A 15247-nucleotide genomic window follows, 5' to 3' on the forward strand; every position below is an offset into this window, starting at 1 on the left:
ATGACGGTTTCTTAGGCAGTACCGCCTGAGGGCTCGAAGATCACACGCATTCAACAGTGGTTTCCGACCTTGCCCTTTACGCACTGAGATGTTTCTGAATTCTCTGAATCTTTTCACAATATTATGTACTGTAGCTGTTGAAAGACCTAAATTCTCTGCAATCTTGCGTTGAGAAATGTTCCTTTTGAACTGAGTAACAATTCTCTCATGAATTTTGGCACAAAGAGGTGAGCCACGACCCATCCTTGCTTGCAAAGACTGAGCCTTTGATGGACTCTACTTTTATACCCAGTCATGATACCTCACCTACTACCAATTAGCCTGCTTAATGTGGAGTCTTCCAAACCGCTGTTACTTGAATATTCTGTGCACTTTTCAATCTTATTTCAACTCTGTCCCAACTTTTGTTGAGTGTGTTGCAGCCATCAAATTCTAAATTTATGTATATTTACAAAATACAATTAAGTTGGTCAGTAAAACTATTGAAAATCTTTTCTTTGTACTTTTGTCAGTTAAATAAAGGTTCACCTGAATTAACATATCACAGATTTTTGTTTTTTATTGCATTTTGGAAAATATCCCAACTTTTCTGGAAATGGGGTTTATAGAATTATGATCACTATCACCAAAATACTCTTCCACTGAGAGATCTGACACCTGACCAGATTCATTTCCCAATACCAGATCAAGTACAGCCTCTCCTCTTGTAGGCCTATCTACATATTGTGTCAAGAAACCTTCCTGAACACACCTAACAAACTCCACCCCATCTAAACCCCTTGCTCTAGGGAGATGCCAATTGATATTTGGGAAATTAAAATCTCCCATCACAACAACTCTGTTATTATTACAACTTTCCAGGATCTGTTTCCCTATTTGCTCCTTGATATCCCTGTTACTATTGGGCGGCCTATAAAAACCACCCAGTAGAGTTATTGACCTCTTCCTGTTCCTAACCTCCACCCACAGAGACTCCGTATACAATCCCTCCTTGGCTTCCACCTTTTCTGCAGCCGTGACACTATCTCTGATCAACAGTGCCACGCCCCACCTCTTTTGCCTCCCTCACTGTCCTTTTTGAAACATCTACAACCCGGCACTTGAAGTAACCAACCCTGTCCCTGAACCATGTAAGTCTCTGTAATGGCCACCACATCATACCTCCAAGTGCTGATCCATGCTCTGCGGTAATGAATTCCACAAATTCATCACACCCTGCCTAGAGAAATTTATCCTGATCTCTGTTCAAAAGGAACGCCCTTCTATTCTGAGGCTGTGTGGTCTGGTCCAAGACTGCCCCATTATTGGAAACGTCTCTATCTAGACCTTTCAATACTCAGTAGGGTTTAATGAGATTCTACCCTCATCCTTCTCAACTCTAGCGAGTGCAGGTCCAGACCATCAAACGCTCCTCATAAAATAATCCTTTCGTTCCAGGCATCATTCTAGTAAATCTCCTCTGGACCCTCTCCAAATTCAGCACATCCTTGCTTCGATATGGGGCCTACAACTTCACAAAACACTAAATGTTATCTGACCAATGCCTAATGAAGTCTCAGCATTACTCCTTACTTTTATATTCTAGTTGTACTGTATCAGAGAGATGGTGAAAATATGACAGGCGCACGAGGCTATTTGATAGTGTGGTCAATTGATTAGGTCTCCTACAGGCGAAGGACACTGGGCACGGCCTTCAAGTGCTCATGTTTTCATCTTTGCAGGCCCGATTTCTGAATTTTCTCCATGTTTAGAAAACTGTCTACATCTTTATTCCTTCTACCAGAGTGCATGGCCATCCACTTTCCCAAACTGTATTCCATCTGTCACTTCTCCTGATCTGTCCACGTCCTTCTGCAAACTCCCTGCTTTCTCAACACTACCTACTCCTCCGCTCATCTTTGTATCAACCATAAATCTGGCCACAAAGCTATCAAATCCGTCGTCCAGATCGTTAACAAATCACCGGGCAGCCAATCAGAAGAGGATCCCTTTATTTCCATTCTTTGCCTCCTGCCAGTCTACTAATCTTCGATTAATGCCAGTATTTTTCCTGTAATACCATGGGCTCTTATCTTTTTTAACAGCACCAACAATGCAACTGCAGGTGACTGGACCTTTGACAATTTAGTGCGGTGCAGTAATCAGATTATACAACCAGAATGCTAGAGACTTGAGCTAACGGTAAGGCTAAATGGCAGTGCGCCACGAGACTCAAGTCTAAAGGTAGAAACGGTGTGCAGCTGGTTTCAGCAGGAGGTGACCTGGCTGCATTAGAAATGAATCCTTCGTGACAGGGCAGATGCTCATCTTGCAGCTTAGTATGACAGAGTAACACATACCAAATATGACAGCTAGGTTATAAGCAGTCTAATTTAGAACAAACAGGAGAGGGCTACAAGGAGGAAGTTTCTGATAATCTCGTACAGGAAATAGGATAAGTAGCCTGATGATTTAGGAACCACAGCGGGTTCAAGGGAGATGGTGCTGCGGCAGCTGAGCTATGTAGAAATGGATGCTGTTCGCCGCTCGTGCTAGAGCAGCAGCGGGTAGATGAGAAACATAAGGCACTAACATATCCCACATTGAAGCAGGAAGATTTAGGTTTCTGTATAATACAGGCTTAACCAATGCAAAGGGATGCTAATCAATCTGTTTATCACTCCTTTCGGTTTGGCAAAGAATGCATCAAATCTTCACCAAGTTGTTTCAAAAACCAAGACCTCTGACCAAATATAACAAGGTAAATAGCAGGAACGCTCTCCATGGAATTCGCAGAGTTGTACAGCATAAAAACAGGCCCTCCAGCTCACCACACCTAACCCAACCGTCACATCTATCTTAATTAATCTCAGTTGCTTCTGTTAATTCCATATCCCTCTATGCCCTGTTCACTCAAATACCTGTCCAGATGCCTCTCAGATATTGTTACTGTTTCTGCCTCCATCACCTCCTTTGACAATTCATTCCAGATACTAACAAAACATTTGAAAAATTTACCCCCTTTACCCCCATCATCTTAAACCTATGCCATCTCAGTTAAGACACCTTCCCAGCTACAGACACCAGAGACCGGCTGTCTGTCTGCTTAACAATTCCTCTCATTCATTTACATACCTTCGCCATGTCACTGCTCAGCCTGCCCAATCTCTCCACAACACTCTAGCTACGTGGCCAGAGTGGGCTTGGAGCAAGCTATGAATTATTCCAATGCCCAAGGTCCTCTGTACCTTTCCCAGTACCCGGGCTGGATTGGCTACCTCTGCTATAACGGTACAGCTGCTGCTCTTCATGTTTGTGAACTACGTGGCGACTTGTCCTGCCAATATAGTGAACTGAAAACCAAGGCTTTGGGCCAGCTCCGGGGACTTGGATCTGAGAACTCAGTTTGGTTCGGAATGCTGTTGCTCGCTTCTACTGTTTGCAAAATTCATTTTGTTTTCTTCCCCCTCTTTCTCTGTGGGCACTGGGGGTTGTCTAACTTCATTTAATTGGGTTCTTTTGGGTTCCTTGCTTTGTGGCTGCCCATTAAGCAAGCAAATCTCAAGGTTGTATAATCTACACATTTATTGATAATAAATACACTTTGAATGCATGAAAACTTCATTCAACCTGAGGTCAGTCTAATAGATTTCATCAATTAGTCTAGCAGATTAAAATACAACTTTGCAGTTGCCTTACCTTGGTCATAAATTCTTCCAGGTGTCCTACAAAGATCTTGGTTTGGTGCTGAATGAACTTCTCACAGGATGACTTCAAATTACGGTCGACTTCCTTTTTCGAGTCTATGTAATGTTCCTTGATCTCTGGAGAGCCCTGAAGAGAGACAGAGGGATTATTTATCCCTGAGGGCAGTGGAAAATGATGTATCCAGTGTTCATTCAAGTACTTACACTCTATCCTGCAAACTACCCAAGATGCTCAGAACAAATTTTAAACTGCTTGGATTATTCACAACTCTCACAATTAATGATGAGGAATCTAACGGGAGCTTTGGCACAGAGGCTTTCCTTGGTGACTAGCTGGCGGGTGGCGTAGTGGCATCAGCAGTGGACTTCAAGGTGAATGGCCCCGGGTTCGAATCTAGCCAGCTTTCCATCTGTGCTGGATTGGGTGTCGAGCTAGCAACTCGCCCTCATAAAAAACAGGCAAATGCTACAGAAATGGAAAAAATGCCGCCTGATGCGCCACAAGGCATGAAAAGGAGCAATTCCTTGGTGATTCGCTGACTCGAGTACATTTCGCAACACACATTTCAGGTTACCCCCCTCGCCAATGGCTGCCACATGCACACAACATGCTTTGAACCTCACCTCAAGCAGGAATTCGAGAATGGAATTGTTGCTGCTCAATCTGAATAGTCTGGGGACAGATCTGGGATTCAGCATTTTAAATGCTGCCTCTGTTAAAGAAGAAAACATTCAAATGTTAAACAGAGACATAATGTTCATTTAAGCAACCCAGTGGCAAATAGAACAGGTTAAATACACTGAATCCAGCCTAAAAAAGGCTGTATGATTTCCAAAGGGCAAGAGCTAAGCAGTTTCGCTCTCTAGGTTGAACTTGTTCACAAAAATCTTCAACGTAATCTGATTATTCCAAAGTCCTGACAAGAACTCCTATCAATTGTTAACAAAGAGCCTGCCTGTTCCTACTGATTAATTATAACAGAGATAAAATGATAAAAGGTCTTCCCATCAGTTCCTCAGGAAGAACTCCTGATACAAGACCTGTTTAATCATGCCCATGGATGAACAGAAAGGGTTAAGTATCAGTATGGCTGCAGTATAGGTAGGGCCGAAACACAGCCAAAACTGGGTAATCATAAGCTCAGGGTAGCCGGGGAGTAAGGAAAACCACTACACACAGTATACGTGACCGTGGAAGCAAGGCTGTCAATGTCCATTGCAGAACAGTGACAACTGGAATAAGAAAAGACGACGCAGGGAGAGGTGGGAGTGAGGAGTGGCGTGGAAGGAAACCTAATGGATTGCTGCATTTATATTCAAAAGACAGCACATCATCACGCCATTAACTTCCTCCAACAGGAGATAGTCTTTTCTCATAAAACTCTCGCTCATCCTCTACAAGGGCTGGCCTACCTGCCAGCTCCAATAAAAGTCAGTGTTTTACAACCTAAGCAACATTCTCATGACTGTTGGCAAGGAACCAGTTGCGCATTTTCTGCTGCATCTGGAATCCTGTTTTAACAGGCTCCACGGACGCTGAGCTGCAGGAGACAGAGTTGGAGTTTTCAGCATTATGAAGGGCAAAGTAGTTGTCAAATGCCACAGGACAAGATAAAGCTTTGAGATAAAATAAATGTTGACATTTAGTGAAAATCAATCAAATAGTGATTAGCTAACCTACCAAACCAAACGCACAGAGGCACATAAAGTAGGTACGTCAGTGAAGACTATTCAGCCCAACTTGTGTTCACATTTCACTGGGTTTTCTGTTTCTCTGGATTTAATGCTATCAGCATTGTTTACTCTTTCTCTCTCCACTGATTTATCCAGCTTCCTTTTAATTTGCAAGGTTAGCCTCACTGGCTTCCTGAGGTTGATTGGTGGGCACTGTTGACCATACTGTGTGGGTCACTCAATGTATCCTCTTCCATATTCTTACTATGCTGGGCAGAGGTTTCTTCCAGGTTCCTTACTGAAGACTGCTTATTAAAAATTAAGGGAAGTTGTTTATAACTAGGAAATGATCATATGGCCTATTGTCTATGCCCAGCCCTTACCAGCCCGAACTTACACACATACTCCCCTGCTATTCTTTCTCCCTCTTATTCCTGTCAACCCCTCACCCACTTACACTGTGGTCATTTACAACAACTACAGTAATTAACCTCCCAAACAGAGCACAGTCATGGTAACAGGGATAACATGCAAATTCCAAACAGGTAGATTCCAAACAGGTAGATTCCAATATTAGGATTTAACCTGAGTTCTTGGAGTTTTATAGAGCTGCAACATTATCTTGTAGCTTTTGAAGTCAATGCCATGACTAATGAAGCCCAGCACACTATATACACCTACAAAATGCTGGTGGAACACAGGAGGTCAGGCGGCACCTATAGGAAGAAGTACAGTCGACGTTTCGGGCTGAGACCCTTTGTCAGGACTATACACCTTCTGAGCAACTCTCATCAACCTGTATGGCAACTTTGAGGGATGTATAAACTCGAACCCCAAGATTACTCTGTTACTCTCACTATGACACCTTGCCATTAACCCTGTATTCTGCCTTCATATTTGACCTTCCAAATTGTATCACCTCACACTTCTCCAGATTGAACTCCATCTGCAACTTCTCAGCCCAGCCTGTATCCTGTCAATGTCCCATTGTAACCTACGACAACCTTCTACACCATCCACAACACCTCCAACCTTCACGTCATCTGCAAACTTACTAACCCATCTTTCCACTTCCTCATCCAAGTGGTTTTTAAAAACTACAAAGAAGCAATCCCAGAACAGATCCCTGCGGATGTTCATCGACCATCAGGCAGAATGCTCCTCTGACTTCTGCAGACAACAGTTCTGAATCTACACAATCAAGTTTCCCTGGATCCCACGCATGCTGACTTTCTGAATTAGCCTACCATGGAAAACCATGTCAAACACCTTATTATGATCCATATACACCACATCCACCACTCTACCTTCAACAATTTGTTGCGTCACTTCCCCAAGATCAATTAGGCTTGTGAGGTATGACCTGGCCCTCACAAATCTCTGCTGACTATCCATGCTTGTCCGAATCCTGTCTCTAAGAATACTCTCCAATAGTTTTCCCACCATGGATGAAAACTCACTGGTCTATAAGTCCCAGGGTTATCTCTATTACATTGCTCAAACAAAGGAACAACATTTGCTACCCTCCAATCTTTTGGCACTACGCCTGTAGCCAGTGAGGACACAAAATCATTGCCAAAGGCTCACAATCTCCTCACTCAATTCCCACTGTAAACAGGGTATATCCTGTCCAGCAGTGGAGACTTACCCCTATTCTAATATCTTTCAAAATACCCAGAACATCCTTGCTCTTGCATCAACACATTCCAGCATATTAGCCTGCTCTACACTGGCATCCCATTTAAGGTCCCTGTCACTGGTGAATACTAAAGCAAACTATTGCTTAAGGACCTGCCCTTCTCCTCCAACTCCAGGCATGTGTTTCCTCTTTTATCCCAAACCATTCCTAACCTCACTCTGGTCATCACGGTACACGTACAACACCTTGGGGCTTTCCCCAATTAAAAAGACGCTAAGCTGGCCTTACAATCAGATGCTACATTATAGCTTCATGCCTTCAAGACGTGGAATTTGAAAACAAATCTCCAAAAGTTAACAAGTAGCAGAAAACAATTTGTTGATTTCTGCTGATTGCCCTGTTGTTAAATGCTCATATTGTTTTAGAAAATTTGTTGGCGATGATTTGTCAGCATCTGAAAACAAGCAAAAGGCGTTGTTCATTTTCTGTATTATTGAGCTGAAAGACTAATGACACAACACTTTTTCCAGAACATCTGAGAATTCAAAGTGAATTCAAAGAATGGGGTTTCAATTCCTCTACCATTCCTTCACCCCCATGTCCTCCATTTCCCACACATCCGTCCTCACCTCATGACTGGGACAGAGTTTCCCTTGTCCTTACCTACCAACCCATGAGCCTCCATATCCAGCACATCATTCTCTGAACTTCTGCCATCTTCAATGGGATCCTGCAGCTAAATACATCTTTCACTACACCTCTGCATCGAGAATCCTTACTGTCCTATTCTTCAATCTCAGTTTACGAAATATAATCATCTGACTGTCCCTCTTTATGTGCATAAAGGCAGAGGCTAAAGGGCAAGTCAGCAGAGGAAAAGACAACAAGAGGTGTTCATGGGAGTGGCTATGTGATTGGTTCAAGTCAGTGGACCGGACCATGTTCATGGATTCCTCAGAGTGAATATGTCACAATCGTTACAGACTTTATAAAGACACTTGTGGACAAGTGTGAATCCACAAAATCATTCAGTCTTCCCCAAGAGATCTGCAAACTGCTGAGGAATAGATCAGCGGCATTTAGAACTAACTTTCCAGGAAAATTCAAGAAATCCAGGTATGACCCCTGGAAAGCCATCTCACATGTAATGTGGCAATTCGGGATCAAACTGGAATCACAGAAGAGTGCCTGATACTGTGACAGGGCATGAACAACATCAACTCCCACAAAGCAAAACCAAGCAACGAAAATGACAACAAGGCTTCGCTCCCAGTTGTGCTCAATGCCTATTATACTCACTTTGGCCAATGGAGCACGGGGGCACCGTCATCGGCCCTGTGCTTTCAGTCTCTGGCTAATATGACACCATCCTTCAAAAGGGAGAACCCATGAAAAGCATCTGGCCTAGAAAGTACACCTGGCCTGTGCTGATTGAACAGGCTGGAGTGTCTACCTGGAACCTTCACTTCAGCAGTCTGAGGTACCTGCTTCAAGCAGGAGCCCAAGAAGAACAAGTAACATGCCCCAATGATTAGCATCCAGTAGTAAATCCCATCCACTGTGATTAAGTGCTTTGAGAGATTGGTCATGAAGCAAATCAGTTCATGCCTGTGAGTGACTTGGATCTGCTCTAATTTTCCTACTGAACAGCAGATGTCATTTCATCAGCTCTTCACTCAGTTCTGCAACATCTGGACAGTGGAGATGTCACACCAGGATGCTCTTCACTGACTACAGCTCAGCATCCAACACTATCATCCCCTCAAAACTAACCACTAAGCTCCAAGACCTGGGCCTCAGTACCTCCCTGCACAACTGGATCCTCGATTTCCTCACTTGCAGACCTTAATCTGTATGGACTGGCAGAAACATCTCAACAATCACCATCAGCACAGGTGCACCACAAGGCTGTGTGCTTAGCCCCCTGCCCTACTCACTTTATACTTTTAACTGTGTGGCTAGGTCCAACTCCGATGCCATATCGAAGTTTGCTGACAACATCACTGTTGTTGGCTGAATCAAAGGTGGTGATGAATCAGCATACAGGAGGGAGACTGAAAATCTGGCTGAACAATGCCATAACAACCTCTCATTCAACGTCAGTAAAACTAAAGAGTTGATTACTGACTACAGGAGGAAGATGGAGGTCCATGAGCTAGTCTTCATTGGGGGATTGAAGGAGGGGATGGTCAGTAACTTTAATTTCTTGGTGATACCATATCAGAGGATCTGTCCTGCAACCAGTGTGCAAATGCCACCACAAGGAAGGCATGACAATGCTCTGTCATCTTAAAACTTTTTGTAGATTTGACATCTCACCTAAAACTTCGACAAACTTCCACAGATTGGAAATGGAGAGTGTCCTGACGGGTTGCAACGCCGCTTGCAATGGAAACACCAATGCCCAGGAAATCTCTTGTGTCAATGACACAGAAAAAGCTTGTATTTCAAACTGAAGCCAATCACAGTGAAAAGCAAAGGCTCAACGGGCAGAACAAAGACCAGCTGTGTGCACTCAGAATTGGCTTGCCACAGAAGGTAGAGGGCTGAAGCAGATGGGGCAAATTCTGCCTGATAGTGTTCCAGAGGGGTCTATTCTGGGATCTCTGCTCTTTGTGATTTTTATAAATGACTTGAATGAGGAAGTGGAAGAGTGGGTTAATAAGTTTGCAGATGATACAATGGCTGACGGATCTGGGATAGCACTGAAGATTGTCATAAGTTACAATGGGGCATTGCTAGGACAGAGAGCTGGGCTGAGATGTGGCAGATGGAGTTCAATCAGGATAAGTGTGATATGATTCGCTTTGGAAGGTCAAACTTGAGAGCGGAATTCAGGGTTAAATGGTAGGATTCTTAAAATTGTAGATGAGTAGAGAGATCTTGGGTTTACATCCATAGATTGTACAAAGTTTCAGTGCAGGTTGACAAGGTGGTTAAGAATACGTAATGTGCGTTGGTCTTCAATAGTTGGGGATTGAGTTCAGGAGCTGCGAGGTAATGCTGCAACTCTATAAAACTCTGGTTAGATCACACTTGCAGTATTGTGTTCAGTTCTGGTTGCTTTCTTATAGGAAGGGTGTGGAAGTTTTAGAGGAGATGCAAAGGAGATTTACCAGCATGCTGCACGGATTAGAAAGCATGTCTTACAAAGATACGCTGAGCGAGCCAAGGCTTTTCTCTCTGGAGCAAAGGAGGATTAGAGGTGACTTGATAGAGGTATACAAGATAAAAAGAAGCACAGATTAAATGGACAGGCAGAGGCCTCCCCCCCCCCCCCCCCAAAGGTGGAAATGAGAGTTGATTGGAGGAAAATATAAAGGGGGATGTCAGGGGCATGTTTTTATGCAGAGTGGTAGGTGCAATCAATGGGGTGCCTCTGGTGGTGGTAGAGACTGACACATTAGGGACATTGAAGAGGCATTTGATAGGCACATGAGAAGCGGAGGGCTATGTGGGAGGAAGTGTCTCAGAGCAGGTTAAGGCATTAGCACACCATCGTGGGCCAAAGGACCTGTACTGTACTGTTATATGTTAAGATCCTTGCAGTCTGAGACTTCTAAGGAAACAGCTCCAAAGCTTCCCGAAGACTATTGCACAGCATTTCTGTAAAATGTTGGAACAAAATGTCCAAGTCTACAACAGTGTAAATCATTATAAAATAGAAAAGAAAACCAGTTGGAAAGGTGGGAAGAGACTGTAGGCAGGTTAAGTGGGTGAGCCAAAAAGGGAAATTGGGTTTAGGAGCTAGAAAGGAAAGTTGGGAGCTGTTGAGTGCAAGGAGTAGGATTGCATGCATTTCTTCAGAAGTGCAGCAATAATTAGAATAATTGACTTAGAAAAGTTTAAGAGAAAAATAAACTTATTATTTAGAAAACTAAGAGGATTGCATTGGCAAACAGGGCTCTTTTTTCCAGCTCTGAGAGTAAAAGCATGAATATACTGAGTCAGTTAAAGATCCAGCTGGGAAAATTCAAAATAAATTTATTATCAAAGTATGTATTGTTACCATATATAAAATACAGGTGTCCCCCGTTTTTCGAACGTTCGCTTTACGTCAACTCGCTGTTACGGAAGACCTACGTTAGTTACCTGTTTTCGCTAACAGAAGGTGTTTTCACTGTTACGAAAAAAGGTGGCGCACGCCCCGAGTAGCCAAACTCTTCCCCGGAACTGCATTCTAGCCGGCATTGCTTAAACACGTGCCTCTGAGCATCTGTGCTTTATGTCGATTTATTTTGTGCATCCGTTAGCAAGATGAGTTCTAAGGTATTGGAAAATCCTAAAAGAGCGCGTAAGGGTGTTACATTTAGCGTAAAACTAGACATAATTAAGCGTTTTGATTGTGGCGAACACAGTGAGGACATAGTGAGTTTGGCTAAGGGTTTGTGGAAGTTGATGAAGATGATGTTGAAGAGGTTTTGGCATCCCATGATCAAGAACTGACAGATGAAGAGCTGATGAAGAGGAAAGGATAACAATTGAAGCCGAACGCAGTAGCAAACGGCCCGAAAGTGAAGTTGTCCAGGAACTGAACGTGAAGCAATTGCGCAAACACGAGGAAATCTGCAGATGCTGGAAATTCAAACAACACACACAAAATGCTGGTGGAACACAGCAGGCCAGGCAGCATCTATAAGGAGAAGCGCTGTCGACGTTTCGGGCCGAGACCCTTCGTCAGGATTAACCGAAAGGAAAGATAGTAAGAGATTTGAAAGTAGTGGGGGGAGGGGGAAATGCGAAATGATAGGAGAAGACCGGAGGGGGTGGAATGAAGCTAAGAGCTGGAAAGGCGAAAGTGATACAGAGCTGGAGAAGGGAAAGGATCATGGGACAGGAGGCCTCAGGAGAAAGAAAGGAGGGGGGGGAGCACCAGAGGGAGATGGAGAACAGGCAAACAACTAAATATGTCAGGGATGGGGTAAGAAGGGGAGGAGGGGTAAGAAGGGGAGGAGGGGCATTAACGGAAGTTAGAATAGTCAGTGTTTTCTAACTTCCGTTAATGCCCCTCCTCCCCTTCTTACCCCATCCCTGACATATTTAGTTGTTTGCCTGTTCTCCATCTCCCTCTGGTGCTCCCCCCCCCCCCCTTTCTTTCTCCTGAGGCCTCCCGTCCCATGATCCTTTCCCTTCTCCAGCTCTGTATCACTTTCGCCAATCACCTTTCCAGCTCTTAGCTTCACCCCACCCCCCTCCGGTCTTCTCCTATCATTTTGCATTTCCCCCTCCCCCTCCTACTTTCAAATCTCTTACTACCTTTCCTTTCGGTTAGTCCTGACGAAGGGTTTCAGCCCGAAACGTCAACAGCGCTTCTCCCTATAGATGCTGCCTGGCCTGCTGTGTTCCACCAGCATTTTGTGTGTGAAGCAATTGCGTGAGATTTTCGCTGCGATTGACAACACTGCAATGATTGCAGAAAAGCATGACTTTAATTTTGAAAGGGTACGTAGATTTAGGGCATATTTGCAGGATGGTTTGAGTGCTTACAAAGAACTATATGATAGAAAAATGCGTGAGGCTAAGCAGTCAAGCATACTGTCATTTTTCAAGCCTTCCGCATCAGCTACAGCAGACGACAAAACTTGACCTTCGACGTCGAGGCAGGCAGATATAGGTGCTGACCTGCCTGCCCTGATGGAAACAGACGACGATGAGATGACACCACAGTCTCCTCTACCTCCCACCACCCCAACCTCCAACAACTCAGCCTAACACACCATCATCAGTGTGCTCACTGTCTTCCCAATTCCGGGTAAGTGAAACTACACTGGATGTACATTCTTTCTACTTTATATAGGCTGTGTATTTTTATGTGTTATTTGGCAGCTTCATAGCTTAAAGGTTACTGGAAAGAGCGATTCTGCCGAGAGCGCTTGCGCCGTGTGTTTTTGCCACGAGTCTTTCTGCTGAGAGCGCTTGCGTGAAATTTTCGCTGTGGTGGACAGTGCTGCAATAATTGTAGAAAAGTATTCCTACTTTATATAGGCTGTGAATTTATCAGATCATTCCTGCTTTTACTATATGTTACTGTTATTTTAGGTTTTATGTGCTTTTTGGCATGATTTGGTAGGTTATTTTTTTGAGTTGCGAAGGCTCACAAGTTTTCCCCATATAAATAAATGGTAATTGCTTCTTCACTTCACGACATTCTGGCTTACGAACCATTTCATAGAAACGCTCTACCTTCGGATAGCAAGGGAAACCCGTAAATCCACAGAATAATAACCATACTAGAGTCAGTGAAAGACCGCACCAACTTGGACATTCAACCAGTGTGCAAAAGATAACAAACTGCAAATACAAAAGAAAAAATAATAAACAAACAATAAATATTGGGAACATGAGATGAAGGGAGCTTGAAAATGAGTCCATTGGTTGTGGGAACATTCAACTGAAGTTCAGTGAAGTTATCCCCTTTGGTTCAAGAGCCTGATGGTTGAGGGGTAATAACTGTTCCTGAACCTGGTGGAGAAGAGAGCATGTCTTGGATGGCGGGGGCTCCGGATGATGGATGCTGCTTTCGTGTGAGAGCATTTCATATAGATGTGTTCCTTGACAGGGAGGGTTTTACCTATGATGGACTGGGCCATAACCACTACTTTTTGTAGAATTTTCCATTCAAGGGCACTGGTGTTTCCATACCAGGCTGTGATGCAACCAGTCAATATACTCTCCACTACACATCTATACAAGTTTGTCAAAGTTTTAGATGTCATGCCAAATCTTAAGGAAGTAGAGGCCTTGCCGTGCTTTCTTCATAATTGCACTTAAATGTTGGGCCCAGGACAGGTCCTCCAAAATTTCAAATAAAGTTTTGCATAATTATTCTTGTTTGCAAAACATAATTTGGAATTTCATACCTTGAGGAAGAACCACTGGGATGCAGTGCCCTGAAGAAGTATTCAGCCCCCAAAACTACTTTCACATTTTACTGTCTTATTTTCTAAATTTAAAATCTATTTAAGTAGAATTTTTGAGCCTATCTACAAAACATTGTGCATCATGTCAAATCAAAAGAAAAACTCAAAAAAAGCTGTCAACATTTAAATAAAAATTAAAAACCAAAATTGTGAAGTATTCATCCCCTTTGTAATTACTAAATTAACTTTCCTCGGGTGCAATACTGTGCATTTCCTTACCAACTCATCCAATTTGGTGACGTAGAAAATTGGTGGATCACCTTTTTTCAATGAATTCATAAGAATAAATACCCCCTCTCTCTGCAAGGTACAACAGCATGGTAGATTTTTACCAGACCAAACCAAACTGAAGACAAAAGAGCATTCAAGCCAAGTCAGGGAAATGGTAATAAAGAAGGGTGGAAGATCATCTCAAAGGCACTGAACAACCTTGAAGCTCACTCCAGTCCATCATCAAAAAGTGGAAAAAAATACGAAACAACAATCACACCACCAGGCTCAGGCACATCCCCCCCGAACTTGGTCGTCAGAGAAGAATAGCACTTGTCAGAGAGGCGACTGTGACGCCAACAGTCACTCTGAGTAAGCTGCAGGAGTCAGTGGCTGCAACTGGAGATGAAGTTCATGGCTCCACAATCTCGAAGGCTTTGCACAGAGAAGGTACTTATGGAAGTGTGGAAAGTAAGAAGGTCCGTCTTTTAAAAAAAACCTTGCCTGTACAGAGCTTGCAAAGTGTCACTTAGAAAATACTGTAAAGATGTGGAAGGCGGTCCTGCTGTCGGATGAGACTAAAGTGGAACATTTTGGCCTCAACACTAATCAGTAAGTGTGGTGTAAATCTAATTCTGCGCATCAGCCAGGTAACACCATCCCTACTGCAAAGTATGGTGGAAGTAGCATCATGCGATGAGGGTGTTTTTCAGCAGCAAGGGCTGAAAATCTGGTCAGCATTGATGGGAAGATGAATGCTGCTAAATACAAGAGATCCTGGATAAAAACCTGCAAGACTCAGCCAGGGGAGAAGTTAGAATTTTAACAGCTGGACAAAGACCCAGAGCACACTGCCAGAGCAACCATGCAGTGAAGAAAATTGATGTCCTTTAGTGGCCCAGTCAGAGTCCTGACCTTAACCCGACCAAATATCTCTGGCAAGACCTCAAGTTTGCTGTTCACCGCAGCTCCCCAATTAACCTGATACAGCTTGAGCAATTTTGCAAGGAGGAATGGGCAAATCTTGTGCAAAGCTAATGGAGACTTGTCCAAAGACTATGGCTGTAATAACTGAGAGATGTGGTCCAACTGAGCAAAAGTGGATGCATACTTTTGAA

At 43.5% G+C, this 15247-nt stretch overlaps 1 protein-coding gene across 1 annotated transcript in view; it reads right to left on the reverse strand.

The window, feature by feature from the left end:
- cog3 (component of oligomeric golgi complex 3) overlaps positions 1-15247 on the reverse strand; it is a 93172-nt gene that overhangs the window by 13836 nt on the left and 64089 nt on the right. The window contains exons 18-19 of the mRNA XM_073045967.1: positions 4311-4399; positions 3679-3813 (exon numbers count right to left, since the gene is read on the reverse strand). Of these exons, the coding sequence (XP_072902068.1) occupies positions 3679-3813; positions 4311-4399 (224 nt within the window). The remainder of the gene's footprint in view (positions 1-3678; positions 3814-4310; positions 4400-15247) is intronic.

This window comes from Hemitrygon akajei, chromosome 5 (assembly GCF_048418815.1).
Source record: "Hemitrygon akajei chromosome 5, sHemAka1.3, whole genome shotgun sequence".
Taxonomy (NCBI): domain Eukaryota; kingdom Metazoa; phylum Chordata; class Chondrichthyes; order Myliobatiformes; family Dasyatidae; genus Hemitrygon; species Hemitrygon akajei.